Source organism: Salmo trutta, chromosome 14 (genome assembly GCF_901001165.1).
Source record: "Salmo trutta chromosome 14, fSalTru1.1, whole genome shotgun sequence".
NCBI classification, from domain to species: domain Eukaryota; kingdom Metazoa; phylum Chordata; class Actinopteri; order Salmoniformes; family Salmonidae; genus Salmo; species Salmo trutta.
Window position 1 is genome coordinate 31,782,785 of NC_042970.1, and position 18,848 is coordinate 31,801,632.

Genomic DNA, 18,848 nt, shown 5'->3' on the forward strand with positions numbered 1-18,848 from the left:
AAGTGCGTTGTGATTAAGGGAACAAAGAAAACTCCAGGTTAAAGATGAGGAGTATAAATATAGCCAGGAACTGTTATTAAACCACTTACATATGGGAGTATAATTACACCTTTGCCTGGTGTTTGGAAGTTGAACGTGAAAATAGGCTCTCATTTTGCAGCGTAATTTCACAGCAGCAGTCAGTGAAGTTGAGTAAATTAGAAGTTGAGTAAAACCCCGACGTGCTTTTGGCTGCAGAGTGGAGAAACACCCAGCCTGGGTTGTGGTTACCTAGCAGAATGGTCAGAACCCTCAGCATGCCCACTTATCCTGTTTGGGACCATTTTGGTCAGGGTATACTGTAATCAACAGCTATCTGGGATGGCTTGAGTCTGATCAACATGGTCAACATGCCTTTCTTAAGAGCAGTGAAGTGTTAAAACTTAATTTAAAAAAATCGACATATACTGTAAAAGCCTTGTGCATTCATCTAAGAAATCTCAAATCAGATTTTAGTTGTCTGTTGTCATGGTCTGTTCCAACCCGAAGGGGAGTTAGTAGTATCAGTGTTTCCCCTAGGATTCTTTCCAGCAGCGGTGTCAGAGTTAGCTGGGGGGGTCTTCTTGGGGTCTTCCTTCTAGGGTGTGGGGGCTTCCTGGGGCATACATCTATACACATATATATACAGTGGCAAGACAAAGTATGTGAACCCCTTGGAAATACCTGGATTTCTGTATAAATTGGTAATAACATTTGATCTGATCTTCATCTAGGGCACAACAATAGACAAACAGTCTGCTTAAACTAATAACACACAAACAATAATACATTTCATGTCTTTATTGAACACACCGTGTAAACATTCACAGTGCAGGGTGGGAAAAGTATGTGAACCCTTGTGACCCTGCTTTGGCAGCAATAAACTCAACCAAACGTTTTCTGTAGTTGCAGATCAGACCTGCACAACGGTCAGGCGGAATTTTGGACCATTCCTCTTTACAAAACTGTTTCAGTTCAGCAATATTCTTAGGATGTCTGGTGTGATCCGCTCTTGAGGTCATGCCACAGCATCTCAATCGGGTTGAGGTCAGGACTCTGACTTGGCCACGCCAGAAGGCGTATTTTCTTCTGTTGAAGTCATTCTGTTGTTGATTTACTTCTGTGTTTTGGGTTGTTGTCCTGTTGCATCACCTAACTTCTGTTGAGCTTCAATTGGCAGACAGATAGCCAAACATTCTCCTGCAAAATATCTTGATAAACTTGGGAATTCATTTTCCCGTTGATGATAGCAAGCTGTCCAGGCCCTGAGGCAGCAAATCAGCCCCAAACCATACTTTACAGTTGGGATGAGGTTTTGATGTTGGTGTGCTGTGCCTTTTTTTCTCCACAGATAGTGGTGTGTGTTCCTTCCAAACAACTCAACTGTGGTTTCATCTGTCCACAGAATATTTTGCCAGTAGCGCTGTGGAACATCCAGGTGCACTATTGCAAACTTCAGACGTGCAGCAATGTTTATTTTGGACAGCAGTGGCTTCTTCCGTGGTGTCCTCCCATGAACACCATTCTTGTTTAGTGTTTTAAATATCGTAGACTCGTCAACAGAGATGTTAGCATGTTCCAGAGATTTCTGCAAGTCTTTAGCTGACACTCTAGGATTGTTCTTAACCTCATTGAGCATTCTGCACTGTGCTCTTGCAGTCATCTTTGCAGGACGGCCACTCCTAGGGAGAGTAGCAACAGCGCTGAACTTTCTCCATTTATTGACAATTTGTCTTACCGTGGACTGATGAACATCAAGGCTTTAAGATATACTTTTGTAACACTTTCCAGCTTTATGCAAGTCAACAATTCTTAATCTTAGGTCTTTTGAGATCTCTTTTGTTCGAGGCATGGTTCACATCAGGCAATGATTCTTGTGAATAGCAAACTCATATTTTGTGAGTGTTTTTTATAGGGCAAGGCAGCTCTAACCAACATCTCCAATCTCGTCTCATTGATTGGAATCCAGGTTAGCTGACTCCTGAATTAGCTTTTGGAGAAGTCATTAGCATAGGAGTTCACAGACTTTTTCCAACCTACACTGTGAAAGTTTAAATTATGTATTCAATATAGACAAGAAAAATAAAATAATTTGTGTGTTATTAATTTAAGCACTGTCACGTCCTGACCATAGAAAGCTGTTATTTCAGGGTCAGGGCGTGACAGGGGTTTTTTGTAGTTTAGATTTTCTATGTTGTTATGTTCTAGTTTTTGTATTTCTATGTTGTTGTTTTTTTGGGATGATCTCCAATTAGAGGCAGCTGGTCATCGTTGTCTCTAATTGGAGATCATACTTAAGTAGTTGTTTTTCCCACCTGGGTTTGTGGGAGATTTTTTGAGTTAGAGTATGTTGTACCTCTTCGTCACGGTTTGTTGTTTTTGTTCTTTAGTTTATTTTGTATGTATTGCATAGTTTCACAGTTTAATAAAGAAAATGTGGAACGATACTGTGCTTTGGTCTGCTCCTTCATCATACCACAAGCACACTATGTTTGTCAATTGTTCAGATCAGACCAAATGTGATGACCAATTTATGTAGAAATACAGGTAATTCCAAAGGGTTCACATACTTTTTCTTGCCACTGTATATATATATATATACAGTGGGGGGGAAAAGTATTTGATCCCCTGCTGATTTTGTACGTTTGCCCACTTACAAAGAAATGATCAGTCTATAATTTTAATTGTAGGTTTATTTGAACAGTGAGAAACAGAATTACAACAAAAAAATCCAGAAAAACACATGTCAAAAATGTTATAAAATGATTTGCATTTTAATGAGGGAAATAAGTATTTCTGACCACACTGAGTGTGGTCAGGGTACAGTACAGTACAGTGGCGGTTGGTGATGTTTAAGATGAGGGAGGACTATTTTAACTTTTCCTGAACATGGCCTTAATTCTATTACATTATATTGGATGACTGTCATTCATATTCCATTCACCCAGTTCAACGTAACAGTGATAGGTTTAGGCTGCTACATGATTCTTGAATGTTCCCTATACCCATCATGAGGTTGCTACAACCTAGCCTATGAATGACAGTTTGCAATGACAGGTCGAGAATTTTTTTTGAAACATGAACAGACAGTGATACATTCAATGCCGCCTTGCACACTGTTGCCTTCATCTAGCTGATCTAGGGTGTAATTATTAGTCCAACCGTTGCAAACAAGAGTTTCTATTGGAAGAATTCAGGTATGTTTATCTCTGTTTCGTTTCGTTTGCTTCCGTTTAAGAAAAATTGTATTACTTCCCGCATCTGTGTGCTCCCCTCCTCTCACCTTTTCACTTCACTTGTGGACTTCAATGCACAACACATCATCTGCATGTGACCAGGCGAAAAAACCTTTCCAAGCCAAATCACATCATAACCACTGCACACAGCCTACATCGTTGTCACCATATTAGCTAAAGAAACGTCATAGTCAACATAGCTAATAGAACTAACGCGTTAGTAAATCCTCTACAATCATGCAGTCAAGTTACAGTATATAGTCCGTAAGCATTTTGGCACTTTGCACTGCATTTGCTAGCTAAGTAAATGAAACTGAAAGTGAAAAAAAATGTTGAAATCTGTCTATCTATCTCTCTTCTTGCTTCTCCTTCATTTTGGAAGAAATTAATTTGTTCAAAACTGTTCAACAATTGTCTAACTCTCTCTTTGAGTCAACTACTTACCACATGTTATGCACTGCAGTGCTAGCTAGCTGTAGCGTATGCTTTTAGTACTAGATTCATTATCTGATCCTTTGATTGGGTGGACAACATGTCAGTTCATGCTGCAAGAGCTCTGATAGTTTGGAGGACGTCCTCCGGAAGTTGTTATAATTACTGTGTAAGTCTATGGAATTGGGTGAGAACCATGAGCCTCCTAGGTTTTGTATTGAAGTCAATGTACCCAGAGGAGGATGGAAGCTAGTTGTACTCCGGCTACACCATGGTGCTACCCTACAGAGTGCTGTTGAGGCTACTGTAGACCTTCATTGCAAAACAGTGTGTTTTAATCAATTTGGTAACAAGTGAATATTTAGTATAGTTTTATCTAAAAAGGATAACTTTATTAAATGTTTTATAATTAAAAATTTTATGAAATTCACTGTGGATGGTCCTTCCTTTCCTCTTCTGAGGAGCCTCCAATGGTACACAAAAGCCCAAAAACAAAGTGATCATTTATGTAGGATGGGGAGTCTGTAATCAGGGCCCTCTGTCTGTAATTGGGGCCCACCCAAGACCCAGGTCACAGACAGGTCCAGCAGTTGCTGTTGAACAAAAACACACTCTCCTGTCATTATCAATCAGGGCTCTCTCCCTTTCTCTAACTCGCTCTCCTTTTCATTCATTCACCCCTCTCTCTCTCTCTCGCTCTCTCTTTCTCTCTCTACCGATTTCCCCGCTGTAGGGGCTTTTCTTAAAGTGAGAAAAGCCCTGTAGGGGCTTTTCTCAAAGTTTCATTAGATAGCCTAACTCTGCTACCAGCCCACCACCATGGCACAGTAACCTAATATGTCTATCTGCTCCCCTACTCAGAGTAATTCGATTTTCTATATAATCCCTCTCCCCTCTGCCCCCCTCCCCTTTCCCTCCAGATGGACCCGGTACAGAAGGCGGTGATGAACCACACCTTCGGCCCCCCCATGATGAAGACCAAACGACCCATCATCTCCTGCAACGTCTGCCAGATCCGCTTCAACTCAGAGGTAAGCCAGTAAGGCACTATCCATTCATCTAGCCATCCCAACATCCACACATTCACCAGGCCTTCTATCTTAGTATTCCACACACCCATCTATGGACTACATCATAACCTGGACTACATCATAACCTGGACTACATCATAACCTGACCTAATGTCAGTGATTGACTGTACTGCTGGAGCAGGTGTCAGGTCAGAACTGTGTCTGTGATTTCTAGGCTCCACTTTTAGCCTTTGGGTAGCCCTGCTTATCTTACATTTTGCTGGCACTTCCCAGAAAGGAGATTATATTATGCAACTGTGTTCTGGGGGGCTAGGGGACGAGAGCTGTTGAGGTTGGATGGGGTGAGTGAGTAACTGTGGGGATGTCTTAGAGAGGAAACACACCAGAACGCCGGCCGGCCGAGTGCTTCTGATATAACGGATAGAAAACAATAGAATAGTGCATCATGGGGAGGGTCGTGATAGAGGGCTTGGGAGGGGTAAGTGAGGGTGAATTACACAAAGTACATTCCAGCATATCAGTCTTGGGACAGGGCCCCAACCCAAAAATAGGATGACTGAGGGAGCGTAACTAAAGAATGAAGTGGTTCAATTGAAGAGGGGGTTTAAGTGTCCCCATAAATCTGCCAGCGGTGTTTACTGATACTTTCACAGTTGAAAAACAAATAAATCATAAGATATACATCCACAACAGTTCTTTGGCTCCAGGGCTGGGCTAATTAGCATGATACAACCATGGTGTGTGTGTGTGTGTGTGTGTGTGTGTGTGTGTGTGTGTGTGTGTGTGTGTGTGTGTGTGTGTGTGTGTGTGTGTGTGTGTGTGTGTGTGTGTGTGTGTGTGTGTGTGTGTGTGTGTGTGTGTGTGTGTGTGTGTGTGTGTGTGTGTGTGTGTGTGTGTGTGTGTGTGTGTGTGTGTGTGTGTGTGTGTGTGTGTGCGCGCGTGTGGCCCTTGTGGGATTACTCTGAGCTGTTTGTTCCATCGGCATGGAAAAGTGATTAGGATCTTGGATGGTTCTGCACACATTCCAATAGAGAGAGGGGGGTCTGACAGTTGATAGGTGCTTTTGACACTGACTGACTTCTGAAACGTACGGTCATAAAGACAGAAGCTCTCAGCTCAGTACACAATTTAATGTGAAGTCCTCACATTATCCACTGCTCAGTTTGATTGCATGTCTTTATGTGTATTGTACTGTAACCACATTTAAATGTCGCCTCCTCTTCCTTTATATATGGTCCTCTCACCTTGCTTCTGTGTGTGTATTAGAACACAAACTTACTGTAAACAGATGTGGAGATATGGTCATATCTGAGGCTGAGTCAAAGCCTGATTTTCTGTTTATATACCCCTTCCCCTTCCCCACACAGATGTGAATGTTTGATCACCATTAAGATGTAGTAATAACTGTTTTCCTGCCATAGACTGCATAAAGGTTATTATAGTTTTGTGTTTTTCTATTCGTTTCTTTCCTCTTGTTTTGTTTATTTTAGTTTGTTTTGGTGTCAAAGATAATAGTTACACCATATTTTTGTTTTTCAAATGGGTTTATTCATGATTTTATTTCAGTCAAAAACAATTATCTATATTCATTTTGTTTTTGTTTCAGATTTATTTTACTATAATAACCTTGGACTGCATTGAGTACAACTATTTCACTCTGGGAGGCTTAGGCAATTTGGGGATCTATACAATCCATATCGCTGAAACGTTACAGATTTCGCAATAGGAATTTAAAGGTAATTTCCGATTGAGCCGACATATGCAGCGTTTACTGTGAGTTTCGGTGATATGGATTGAATAGAGACCTTGGTTTATAATGTTCACTGTGTATATACAACATTATTGTTGTGCAATAGTACATGTTTTTTGTAGTGCTTCACAATGGGTATATAGAGTACAGCCCAGGGTACATTGTTCCACAATAGCATGAGGGATGGGTATATCCCCTAAACATAAAAGTCTCTTGCTCAGGGAAATCCAGTGTTTATGGCTGATGCTGTCACCTCTAAGCCAAACACAAGTTTGTACACACAAGCATGGCAAAAAATATTGACGCATGCCAACGAATAAAGGACTAAATACTTTTCGGGAAAGGCCGTGGGTGGTGGATGCAGAGACAGGGGCGTCTCAGACTCCATAACAGCTGCACCGCTGTGGGGAGGGGCTCTTGACCTGATCCTGTGGGAGTGGAAGCTAATGATATCTATCTACCTGCTCTAACCCCACTCCCGTGGACCTCCTCTCACATGGTCTACCTCTATGGTTAGGTGTCACTGCTCTAACCCCACTCCCGTGGACCTCCTCTCACATGGTCTACCTCTATGGTTAGGTGTCACTGCTCTAACCCCACTCCCGTGGACCTCCTCTCACATGGTCTACCTCTATGGTTAGGTGTCACTGCTCTAACCCCACTCCCGTGGACCTCCTCTCACATGGTCTACCTCTATGGTTAGGTGTCACTGCTCTAACCCCACTCCCGTGGACCTCCTCTCACATGGTCTACCTCTATGGTTAGGTGTCACTGCTCTAACCCCACTCCCGTGGACCTCCTCTCACATGGTCTACCTCTATGGTTAGGTGTCACTGCTCTAACCCCACTCCCGTGGACCCCCTCTCACATGGTCTACCTCTATGGTTAGGTGTCACTGCTCTAACCCCACTCCCGTGGACCTCCTCTCACATGGTGTACCTCTATGGTTAGGTGTCACTGCTCTAACCCCACTCCCGTGGACCCCCTCTCACATGGTCTACCTCTATGGTTAGGTGTCACTGCTCTAACCCCACTCCCGTGGACCTCCTCTCACATGGTCTACCTCTATGGTTAGGTGTCACTGCTCTCAGTATGTACCTGAGGTGCTTTTCATGCAGCACTACTGCATTTCAAAAGCAGGGTTAGACACTATATCATACTTTCTATACTTTCCTAATGCTATAAACGGTAAGACTAGTTTCTATAAATATTCAAAATAAAGTACAGTCAACACTCTCACTTAGGGCATTTTAACATATAGTCCTCTTTAAAATAACCGATCTCAGTCTTCTTTAAAGTGAACTGTGGGGTAAAAAAAGCTCTCTGTATTCACAGTGCCCTTGCCTTTGAATGAGGACTCAACTCTTTTGCCAGTTCACTTCACCTATTTTGTGGTCCGAGTCCTCTTTGCATTCACATTGCTATGTTTAGAAAGGAACCAAGATCTTTTTCCAACATTCCCTCAATGCACTCTGGGTTTTTACAAAGTGCAGGACAAGCCATTCCATCAGAATGTGTTATCGGACAGCTAGATATACAGTACCTACTTACATGTTGTAAGCTAATAGATTGCATTTAATTAAAGGTGAGACATAGTAATTGTAATCAGAAGATACGAATAACATGTAAATATTATTGGTAACAGAATAAATAGCAGAAGAATAACTGCATTTTAAATAATGCTGTAATCAAAAATTGTACACGGGCCCCTTTAAGAGCTAGAATTGATTTTGTACCGTATGTTGTGATTCTCACCAAATTTGTCTCACACTATTCAAACCCTACAATCGAATAAACAGCTTATTGTCACGGTTATCATAGGAATGAGCGGACCAAAGTGCAGCGTGTGTGTCGTTCCACATATTTATTTATACTGTGAAACTATGCAATATATAAATACACTGAAATGGAAAAAAACCCCGAAACAAACCGTGACGCAGAGATGAACACATACACAACTCAAAATGAATCACCCACAAAACCCAGGTGGAAAAACCCCTACTTAAGTATGATCTCCAATTATAAACAACGAGGACCAGCTGCCTCTAATTGGAGATCATCCCAAACAAAACCCCAACATAGAAATACAAAACTAGAACCTAAACATAGAAATAGAAAACATAGGGAGAAAAAACCCTGTCACGCTCTGACCTACTCTACCATAGAAAATAACATCTTTCTATGGTCAGGACGTGACAGTACCCACCCCCCCAAAGGTGCGGACCCGACCACACCTAGACAAAACAACAACAAAACCCCCCCCCCCCAAAAAAAAATACAAATAAAAATGGAGGGCAGGGTGGGTAACTTGTCTATGGCGGCTCTGGTGCAGTACCCAGAACCCTATCATCCAGCGGATCCTCCCACAGAGGAGGCGGCTCCGGTTCGGGGTGTAACCCCCGCTCTGCCTGCTGATCCCTCTGCTTCAGTACCACCGGACAGTGGATCGTCATCGGAGGAACCAGACTGTAGATCATCGCCGGAGGCGAGGTACTGCAGCTCCACCGCTGGAGGTTCTGATGATATTTATTTATACTGTGAAACTATGCAATATACTGAAATGAAAAGAAAAAAAACGTGACGCAGAGATGAACACATACACAACTCAAAATTAATCACCCACAAAACCCAGGTGGAAAAACCCCTACTTAAGTATGATCTCCAATTAGAGACAATGAAGACCAGCTGCCTCTAATTGGAGATCATCCCAAACAAAACCCCAACATAGAAATACAAAACTAGAACCTAAACATAGAAATAGAAAACATAGGAGAAAAAAAACCTGTCACGCCCTGATAGGTTTTTACCATAGAAAATAACATCTTTCTATGGTCAGGACGTGACATTTATAAAGTTATCTTAGCCTATAGATCACATATTGCAAACAAATAATCTGAACTAAAAACTCAACACGTTTTGGAATTTCTGTGCATCCTTGACAATTGATAATCAATAGGCCTAACCAAAAACAGCACCCGTTTTTTTCAGCAAACCTGCACATCATCATCTTTTCTCTATTGTGGCACCAATGTGAGAGGGGTTATGGCAGGGGAAACAGTGTTGCAGTAGTCTAGTGTGTGATGTGGGAATAATGACAAGCAAACCTTTGAAGGGTCTGAGTTCCTTTGGCGTGTTCACACTGGACAAAAAATTAAGCGAACTGCACTGAGTTCACAAAAATTGGGGAACAAAGTGAGAAAACACCCTGGACTGCATTATCTGCCAGTCAATACTGGCTAAGCCATTAAACTTAAGAATTTGCTAAACTAGAGTCAATTAAAGGCTGAAGCTGAACACAAACCAAAATATCTGGATTGATTAATATACGCAATGCGGAGGCAAGCGTATCACACTGTCTGCCAACAGTAATGTAATGTACGGCCACATCGGGTAATTATGAAATTGCAATTCATTCAAAGCAGCCACCAGCCACAGAGGACAGATTAGGCTGTCAGCTTTCAGCCCCGGCTCTCTCTGCTGCAAGACTGACGTCACAAGCATCTTGACTGTGCTGCATTGGCCATCGTCACCACTGCAGCACCACAAAGCTGGACACCTCTCTCTCTCTCTCTCTCTCTCTCTCTCTCTCTCTCTCTCTCTCTCTCTCTCTCTCTCTCTCTCTCTCTCTCCCCCCCCCCCCCCCCCCTCTCCTCCTCCTCCTCCTCCTCCTCCTCAGGTAGCCTAGTGGTTATAGTGTTGGGCCAGTAACCGAGGATTAGGTTAAATGCAGAAGACACATTTCAGTTGAAGGCATTCAGTTGTACAACTGACTAGTTATCCCCCCTTTCCCTTTCATTCTTGTCACTCTCAGTCCCTAAAATAGACCCTACCCACTGGGTACAGACATCAGTTCAATGTCTAGTTTTAATTTACATTCTGTTGAGTTGTCAACTAACGGGAAATCAATTTGGATTTAGGTTGACATTGAATCAACATTTTCCATGTTGATTCAATGTCAACACATTTCATTTCTTGGTTGAATTGACATGGAAACAACGTTGATTCAACCAGTTTTTGCCCAGTGGGTGCTTTCTTCTCCTTGTTCTGCCTCTTCATAAATCTTCATGTCTCCCCATCTCTCTTTCTCTCTGGCATACTTCGTGTCTCTGCCTCCTCTGCATTTCTCTCTGTCCCTCGTCCTCCCTCCTTCTCTCCTCTCCCACCCCCTCTGTCCTCCATCATGTTGCCTGTAGGCTGTACAGTAGATCTGGCTGCTAGACCAGTTCTCTCTGGTTCCTCTGCCTTTGTTGCTTTATAGATAAAACATCAAAGCCACATCCTGCTCAGAGAGGAAAGGATTTCAGGGAAATTATCTCGTTCTCATTTTCTCTTTTAAATCTTTCCCATGCTTCTTATTCCCTCATTCATCTTAAATCCTACTTTTCATACTCTCTTTTCATAACCCTTCTAAGCCTATTCCAAACATCATGTACTATTTTATAACTATTCAGTTCTTCCCATGACTTCAATGACCCTAAATATCTCTCTTTCCTCCTTCCTTCTAATCTCTTTCTTGACTTTCTCTGCTCTGTCCCCTCTTCATGTCTCCCTGTCCGTCTCCCCTCTCTGTTGTCAACTCTGCTCTGTTGTAATTGATAGCTGACCTTCATTGATCCCACAAGACCCAAACACTGGGTCTGTAACAGAGCTTCAGAACCAAAGCTTTCCTTCAGAGAGGACCATCAAAGAGAGCGAAGGAGAGAGAGAGAATAAGAGAGAGAGAATAAGAGAGAGATAAAGCGGTTTATAATCTGAAAGAGAGAGAGAGGAAAACAACCAACAGTGAAAGTAGAGTGGGAGAGAAGCGAGAGAGCGGCAATGATGGAGAAAGTGGAGAGAGAGCATCAAGTGTTTCTCTCTGTCTGTCTCTTTAGAGTACATGGCTGTTGCTGAGCGGCGTCTTTACAACCCTCCTTCATCTCTAATCTGGGGGTTTTGGGGAGCAGGAGCCTAAATAAGACCTTCCAAGGACTTGGCTTACACATGAAGGGCTATATGTGCATCTCTGTCATCGCCAATCAGGACTGGGGCTATATGTGTACCTCTGTCATCAGTAAATACTGCCTGGGGCTTAGGGAGGCATCCCTGACATGTCCCAGCAGCCCTCTAGCCTTGTTGATAACACCCTCACCCCCCCCCCCCCAGTGCCTCCAAGACCCAGCTCTCTTTATAGCCTTGTAGCTGTCTACACCCCCTCTAAAATAAAATAAAATTGAATGTGTCAGCCAGATAGCCACTCACAAAGTATCGACTACCGATCGTTGTTCATGGTGCTGAAATTGCGACATGTCTACGTGGCTGCATGCCTATCGAATCAATGTGTTTTTTGTAGTGCCAGGACCTGTATGGCTTTGCTTTAGCTAATGGAAACATGTTTATTGGTAGGCATAATTGGTCTTAATTTTCTCATGTTAAGCCTAACATTTCATGGTGGTAATAATGTAATTACAGATTGCAGATTGTAACATTTATTTCTGATGCAACAGCATACTAATCAGCTACCAATTTTTTAAATATAAACCTACCCTGTATAGGCCAGTATAGGCCAGAGTCCCATAGGGCGGCACACAATTGGTCCGGGGTAGGCCGTCATTATAAATAACAATTTGTTCTTAACTGACTTGCCTAGTTAAATAAAGGTTAAATAAAAAATACATATATTTTTTCTTTAAATGAGCTGTCCTCACGCTCTCTCCCAGCTTGGAAAGTTGTAAAACCAGTCTATTAATTACAAATAATACAATCAGTCCCCTCTCAAAACACTAGCTTACTAGGGATTGTTTCATTATGCAGTGTCCTATCTATATCAGGTATTCCCAAACGCGCAATGCCGTCGGGGGTACGCCAAATAAAAATATTCAAACATTTATATATATATATAACGGTGCTATACATTTGGATGAGGTTTTTTCTCACCTGAGTAGCCTCGTTTCACTGCCAAAAATAAGATTAAACCATCTAGTGTTCAGCAAAATAACAACACAATGTCAAATACAGGTAGCCTAGTCAAGTAATTAACATCCAGTCACATTAATGCGGCTCATGTTGGTATCTGTACTGATGGTGCAAAACTCATGACAGGGAGACATAGTGGTGTGGTAACGTGCGTGCAAGCAGTTGCTCCCGAAGCCACTTAGGCACACTGCAGCATCCACCGAGAGGCTCTTGCTGCCAAGGGAATGCCTGACAGCTTGAAAGACATTTTGGACACTACAGTGAAAATGGTTAACTTTGTTAAAGCAAGGCCCCTGAACTCTCGTGTATTTTCTGCACTATGCAATGATATGGGCAGCGACCATGTAACGCTTCTACAACATACAGAAAGAAGTGCGCTGGTTATCAAGGGGCAAAGTATTGACACGTTCTTTTGAATTGAGAGACGAGCTTAACATTTTCTTTACTGACCATCATTTTCACTTCAAATCAAATCAAAGTGTATTTGTCACGTGCACTGAATACAACAGGTGCAGACCTTACAGTGAAATGCTTACTTACAAGCTCTAACCAATAGTGCAAAAAAGTATTAGGTGAACAATAGGTAAGTAAAGAAATAAAAACAGTAAAAAGACAGTGAAAAACAGTAGCGAGGCTACATACAGACACCGGTTAGTCAGGCTGATTGAGGTAGTATGTACATGTAGATACTGTTAAAGTGACTATGCATATATGATGAATAGAGAGAGTAAAGAGGGGTTGGCTGGTGGTGAGTGGCGGGTGGCGGGACACAATGCAGATAGCCCGGTTAGCCAATGTGCGGGAGCACTGGTTGGTTGGGCCAAATGAGGTAATATGTACATAAATGTATAGTTAAAGTGACTGTGCATATATGATAAACAGAGAGAAGCAGCAGCGTAAAAAGAGGGGTTGGGGGGGCACACAATGCAAATAGTCCGGGTAGCCATTTGATTACCTGTTCAGCAGTCATATGGCTTGGGGGTAAAAACTGTTGAGAAGCCTTTTTGTCCTAGACTTGGCACTCCGGTACCTCTTTCCATGCGGTAGTAGAGAGAACAGTCTATGACTGGGGTGGCTGGGGTCTTTGACAATTTTTAGGGCCTTCCTCTGACACCGCCTGGTGTAGAGGTCCTGGATGGCAGGCAGCTTAGCCCCAGTGATGTACTGGGCCGTACGCACTACTCTCTGTAGTGCCTTGCGGTCGGAGGTCAAGCAATTACTGAACCAGGCAGCGATGCAACCAGTCAGGATGCTCTCGATGTTGCAGCTGTAGAATCTTTTGAGGATCTCAGGACCCATGCCAAATCTTTTTAGTTTCCTGAGGGGGAATAGGCTTTGTCGTGCCCTCTTCACGACTGTCTTGGTGTGTTTGGAACATTCTAGTTTGTTGGTGATGTGGACACCGAGGAACTTGAAGCTCTCAACCTGCTCCACTACAGCCCCGTCGATGAGAATGGGGGCATACTCGGTCCTCCTTTTCCTGTAGTCCACAATCACCTCCTTAGTCTTGGTAATGTTGAGGGATAGGTTGTTATTCTGGCACCACCAGGTCTCTGACCTCCTCCCTATAGGCTGTCTCGTCATTGTCGGTGATCAGCCCTACCACTGTTGTGTCATCTGCAAACATAATGGTGGTGTTGGAGTTGTGCCTGGCTGTGCAGTCGTGGGTGAACAGGGAGTACAGGAGGGGACTGAGCACGCACCCCTGGGGGGCTCCAGCATTGAGGATCAGCATGGCAGATGTGTTGCTACCTACCCTCACCACCTGGGGGTGGCCCGTCAGGAGTCCAGTGTCCAGTTGCAGAGGGAGGTGTTTAGTCCCAGGATCCTTAGCTTAGTGATGAGCTTTGAGGGTACTATGGTGTTGAACGCTGAGCTGTAGACAATGAATAGCATTCTCACATAGGTGTTCCTTTTGTCCAGGTGGGAAAGAGCAGTGTGGAGTGCAATAGAGATTGCATCATCTGTGGATCTGTTTGGGCGGTATGCAAATTGGAGTGGGTCTAGGGTTTTTGGGATAGTGGTGTTGATGTGAGCCATTACCTGCCTTTCAAAGCACTTCATGGCTACGGACGTGAGTGCTATGGGTCTGCAGTCATTTAGGCAGGTTGCCTTTGTGCTCTTGGGCACAGGGACTATGGTGGTCTGCTTGAAACATGTTGGTATTACAGACTCAATCAGGGACACCTGCCAGTTGGTCAGCACATGCCCAGAGCACACATCCTGGTAATCCGTCTGGCCCCGCAGCCTTGTGTATGTTGACCTGTTTAATGGTCTTACTCACGTCGGCTACAGAGAGGGTGATCACACAGTCGTCCGGAGCAGCTGATGCTCTACATTTCCATTTCCATTTACGTCATTTAGCAGATGCTCTTATCCAGAGCGACTTACAAATTGGTGCATTCACCTTATGATATCCAGTGGAACAACCACTTTACAATAGTACATCTACATCTTTTTTGGGGGGGGGTTAGAAGGATTACTTTATCCTATCCCAGATATTCCTTAAAGAGGTGGGGTTTCAGGTGTCTCCGGAAGGTGGTGATTGACTCCGCTGTCCTGGCGTTGTGAGGGAGCTTGTTCCACCATTGGGGTGCCAGAGCAGCGAACAGTTTTGACTTGGCTGAGCGGGAACTGTGCTTCCGCAGAGGTAGGGAGGCGAGCAGGCCAGAGGTGGATGAACGCAGTGCCCTTCTTTGGGTGTAGGGACTGATCAGAGCCTGAAGGTACGGAGGTGCCGTTCCCCTCACAGCTCCGTAGGCAAGCACCATGGTCTTGTAGCAGATGAGAGCTTCAACTGGAAGCCAGTGAAGTGTGCGGAGGAGCGGGGTGACGTGAGAGAACTTGGGAAGGTTGAACACCAGATGGGCTGCGGCGTTCTGGATGAGTTGTAGGGGTTTAATGGCACAGGCAGGGAGCCCTGCCAATAGCGAGTTGCAGTAATCCAGACAGGAGATGACAAGTGCCTGGATTAGGACCTGCGCCACTTTCTGTGTAAGGCAGGGTCGTACTCTACGAATGTTGTAGAGCATGAACCTACAGGATCGGGTCACCGCCTTGATGTTAGCGGAGAACGACAGCGTGTTGTCCAGGGTCACGCCAAGGCTCTTAACACTCTGGGAGGAGGACACAATGGAGTTGTCAACCGTGATGGCGAGATCATGGAACGGGCAGTGCTTCCCCGGGAGGAAGAGCAGCTCTGTCTTGCCGAGGTTCAGCTTGAGGTGGTGATCCGTCATCCACACTGATATGTCTGCCAGACATGCAGAGATGCGATTCGCCACCTGGTTATCAGAAAGAGGAAAGGAGAAGATTAATTGTGTGTCGTCAGCGTAGCAATGATAGGAGAGACCATGTGAGGATATGACAGAGCCAAGTGACTTGGTGTATAGCGAGAATAGGAGAGGGCCTAGAACTGAGCCCTGGGTGATACCAGTGGTGAGAGCACGTGGTGCGGAGACGGATTCTCGCCATGCCACCTGACTGATTTGGATCAAGAACATAATTCTGAGAGAGATAGCAAGAGAGCTGGCCAAGGATGGCACGCTCAAGAGTTTTGGAGAGAAAAGAAAGAAGGGATACTGGTCTGTAGTTGTTGACATCGGAGGGATCGAGTGTAGGTTTTTTGAGAAGGGGTGCAACTCTCGCTCTCTTGAAGACGGAAGGGACGTAGCCAGCGGTCAAGGATGAGTTGATGAGCGAGGTGAGGTAAGGGAGAAGGTCTCCGGAAATGGTCTGGAGAAGAGAGGAGGGGATAGGGTCAAGCGGGCAGGTTGTTGGGCGGCCGGCCGTCACAAGTCGCAAGATTTCATCTGGAGAGAGAGGGGAGAAAGAGGTCAAAGCATAGGGTAGGGCAATGTGAGCTGGACCAGCGGTGTCGTTTGACTTAACAAACGAGGATCGGATGTCGTCAACCTTCTTTTCAAAATGGTTGGCGAAGTCATCCGCAGAGAGGGGGGAGGAGGATTCAGGAGGGAGGAGAAGATGCTTGGAATTTAGAGTGGTAGAAAGTGGCTTTAGCAGCAGAAACAGAGGAAGAAAATGTGGAGAGGAGGGAGTGAAAAGATGCCAGGTCCGCAGGGAGGCTAGTTTTCCTCCATTTCCGCTCGGCTGCCCGGAGCCCTGTTCTGTGACTCGCAATGAGTCGTCAAGCCACGGAGCAGGAGGGGAGGACCGAGCTGGCCGGGAGGATAGGGGACATAGAGAGTCAAAGGATGCAGAAAGGGAGGAGAGGAGGGTTGAGGAGGCAGAATCAGGAGATTGGTTGGAGAAGGTTTGAGCAGAGGGAAGAGATGATAGGATGGAAGAGGAGAGAGTAGCAGGAGAGAGAGAGCGAAGGTTGCGACGGCGCAATACCATCTGAGTAGGGGCAGAGTGAGTAGTGTTGGAGGAGAGCGAGAGGGAAAAGGATACAAGGTAGTGGTCGGAGACTTGGAGGGGAGTTGCAGTGAGATTAGTAGAAGAACAGCATCTAGTAAAGATGAGGTCAAGCGTATTGCCTGCCTTGTGAGTAGGGGGGGACGGTGAGAGGGTGAGGTCAAAAGAGGAGAGGAGTGGAAAGAAGGAGGCAGAGAGAAATGAGTCAAAGGTAGACGTAGGGAGGTTAAAGTCACCCAGAACTGTGAGGGGTGAGCCATCCTCAGGAAAGGAACTTATCAAGGCATCATGCTCATCGATGAACTCTCCAAGGGACCCTGGAGGGCGATAAATGATAAGGATGTTAAGCCTGAATGGGCTAGTGACTGTGACAGCATGGAATTCAAAGGAGGAGATAGACAGATGGGTCAGCGGAGAAAGAGAGAATGTCCACTTGGGAGAGATGAGGATTCCAGTGCCACCACCCCGTTGACCAGATGCTCTCGGGGTATGCGAGAACACGTGGTCAGACGAGGAGAGAGCAGTAGGAGTAGCAATGTTTTCTGTGGTAATCCATGTTTCCATCAGCGCCAAGAAGTCGAGGGACTGGAGGGTAGCATAGGCTGAGATGAACTCTGCCTTGTTGGCCGCAGACCGGCAGTTCCAGAGGCTGCCGGAGACCTGGAACTCCACGTGGGTTGTGCGCGCTGGGACCACCAGGTTAGAGTGGCAGCGGCCATGCGGTGTGAAGCGTTTGTGTGGCCTGTGCAGAGGAGAGAACAGGGATAGACAGAGACATAGTTGACAGGCTACAGGAGAGGCTACGCTAATGCAAAGGAGATTGGAATGAAAATTAACTCAACAACTGGGGATGCTCTCATGCATGCCTCAGTGTTGCTTGCCTCGAAGCGAGCATAGAAGTGATTTAGCTCGTCTGGTAGGCTCGTGTCACTGGGCAGCTCGTGGCTGTGCTTCCCTTTGTAGTCTGTAATAGTTTGCAAGCCCTGCCACATAAGACGAGCGCCGGAGCTGGTGTAGTATGATTCAATCTTAGCCCTGTACTGACGTTTTGCCCGTTTGATGGTTCGTTGCAAGGCATAGCAGGATTTCTTGTAAGCTTCCGGTTTAGAGTCCAGCACCTTGAAAGCGACAGCTCTGCCCTTTAGCTCAGTGCGAATGTTGACTGTAATCCATGGCTTCTGGTTGGGATATGTACGTACAGTCACTGTGGGGACGACGTCCTTGATGCACTTATTGATAAAGCCAGTGACTGATGTGGTGTACTCCTCAATGCCATCGGAAGAATCCCGGAACATGTTCCAGTCTGTGATAGCAAAACAGTCTGACCGCTTGCTTGATGACGAGTTTCTCACACAACTGGCCTATCTGGGTGATGTTTTTTCTCGTCTGAATGATCTGAATATAGGATTACAGGGACTCTCCACAACTATATTCAATGTGCGGGACAAAATTCCGCCTATGATTAAGAAGTTGGATCTCTTCTCTCTCTGCATTAACAAGGACAACACACAGGTCTTTCCATCATTGTCTCATTTTTTGTTTGCAAATGAACTCAAGCTTACAGACAATGTCAAATGTGATATAGCAAAGCACCTGAGTGAGTTGGGTGCACAATTACGCAGGTACTTTCCCGAAACGGATGACACAAACAACTTGATTCCTTATCCCTTTCATGCCTTGCCTCCAGTCCACTTACCGATATCTGAACAAGAGAGCCTCATCGAAATTGCAACAAGCAGTTCTGTGAAAATATTATTTAATCAGAATCCACTGCCAGATTTCTGGATTGGGCTGCGCTCAGAGTATCCTGCCTTGGCAAATTGCGCTGTTAAGACACTGATGCGCTTTGCAACAACGTACCTATGTGAGAGTGGATTCTCGGCCCTCACTAGCATGAAAACTAAATACAGGCACAGACTGTGTGTGGAAAATGATTTAAGACTGAAACTCTCTCCAATACAACCCAACATTGCAGATTTATGTGCATCCTTTCAAGCACACACTTCTCATTAACTTGTCGTGAGTTATTCACAATTTTCGATGAACAAA

The 18,848-nt window shown here is 44.8% G+C and overlaps 1 protein-coding gene across 4 annotated transcripts in view; it reads left to right on the forward strand.

The window, feature by feature from the left end:
* The window catches only part of LOC115207825 (zinc finger protein 385A), an 82,926-nt gene that overhangs the window by 48,903 nt on the left and 15,175 nt on the right, over positions 1–18,848 (forward strand). For all 4 annotated transcript variants that reach the window (XM_029775320.1, XM_029775322.1, XM_029775321.1 and 1 more), the window contains one exon: positions 4,607–4,717. In XM_029775320.1, coding sequence (XP_029631180.1) covers positions 4,607–4,717 — 111 coding nt within the window. The remainder of the gene's footprint in view (positions 1–4,606; positions 4,718–18,848) is intronic.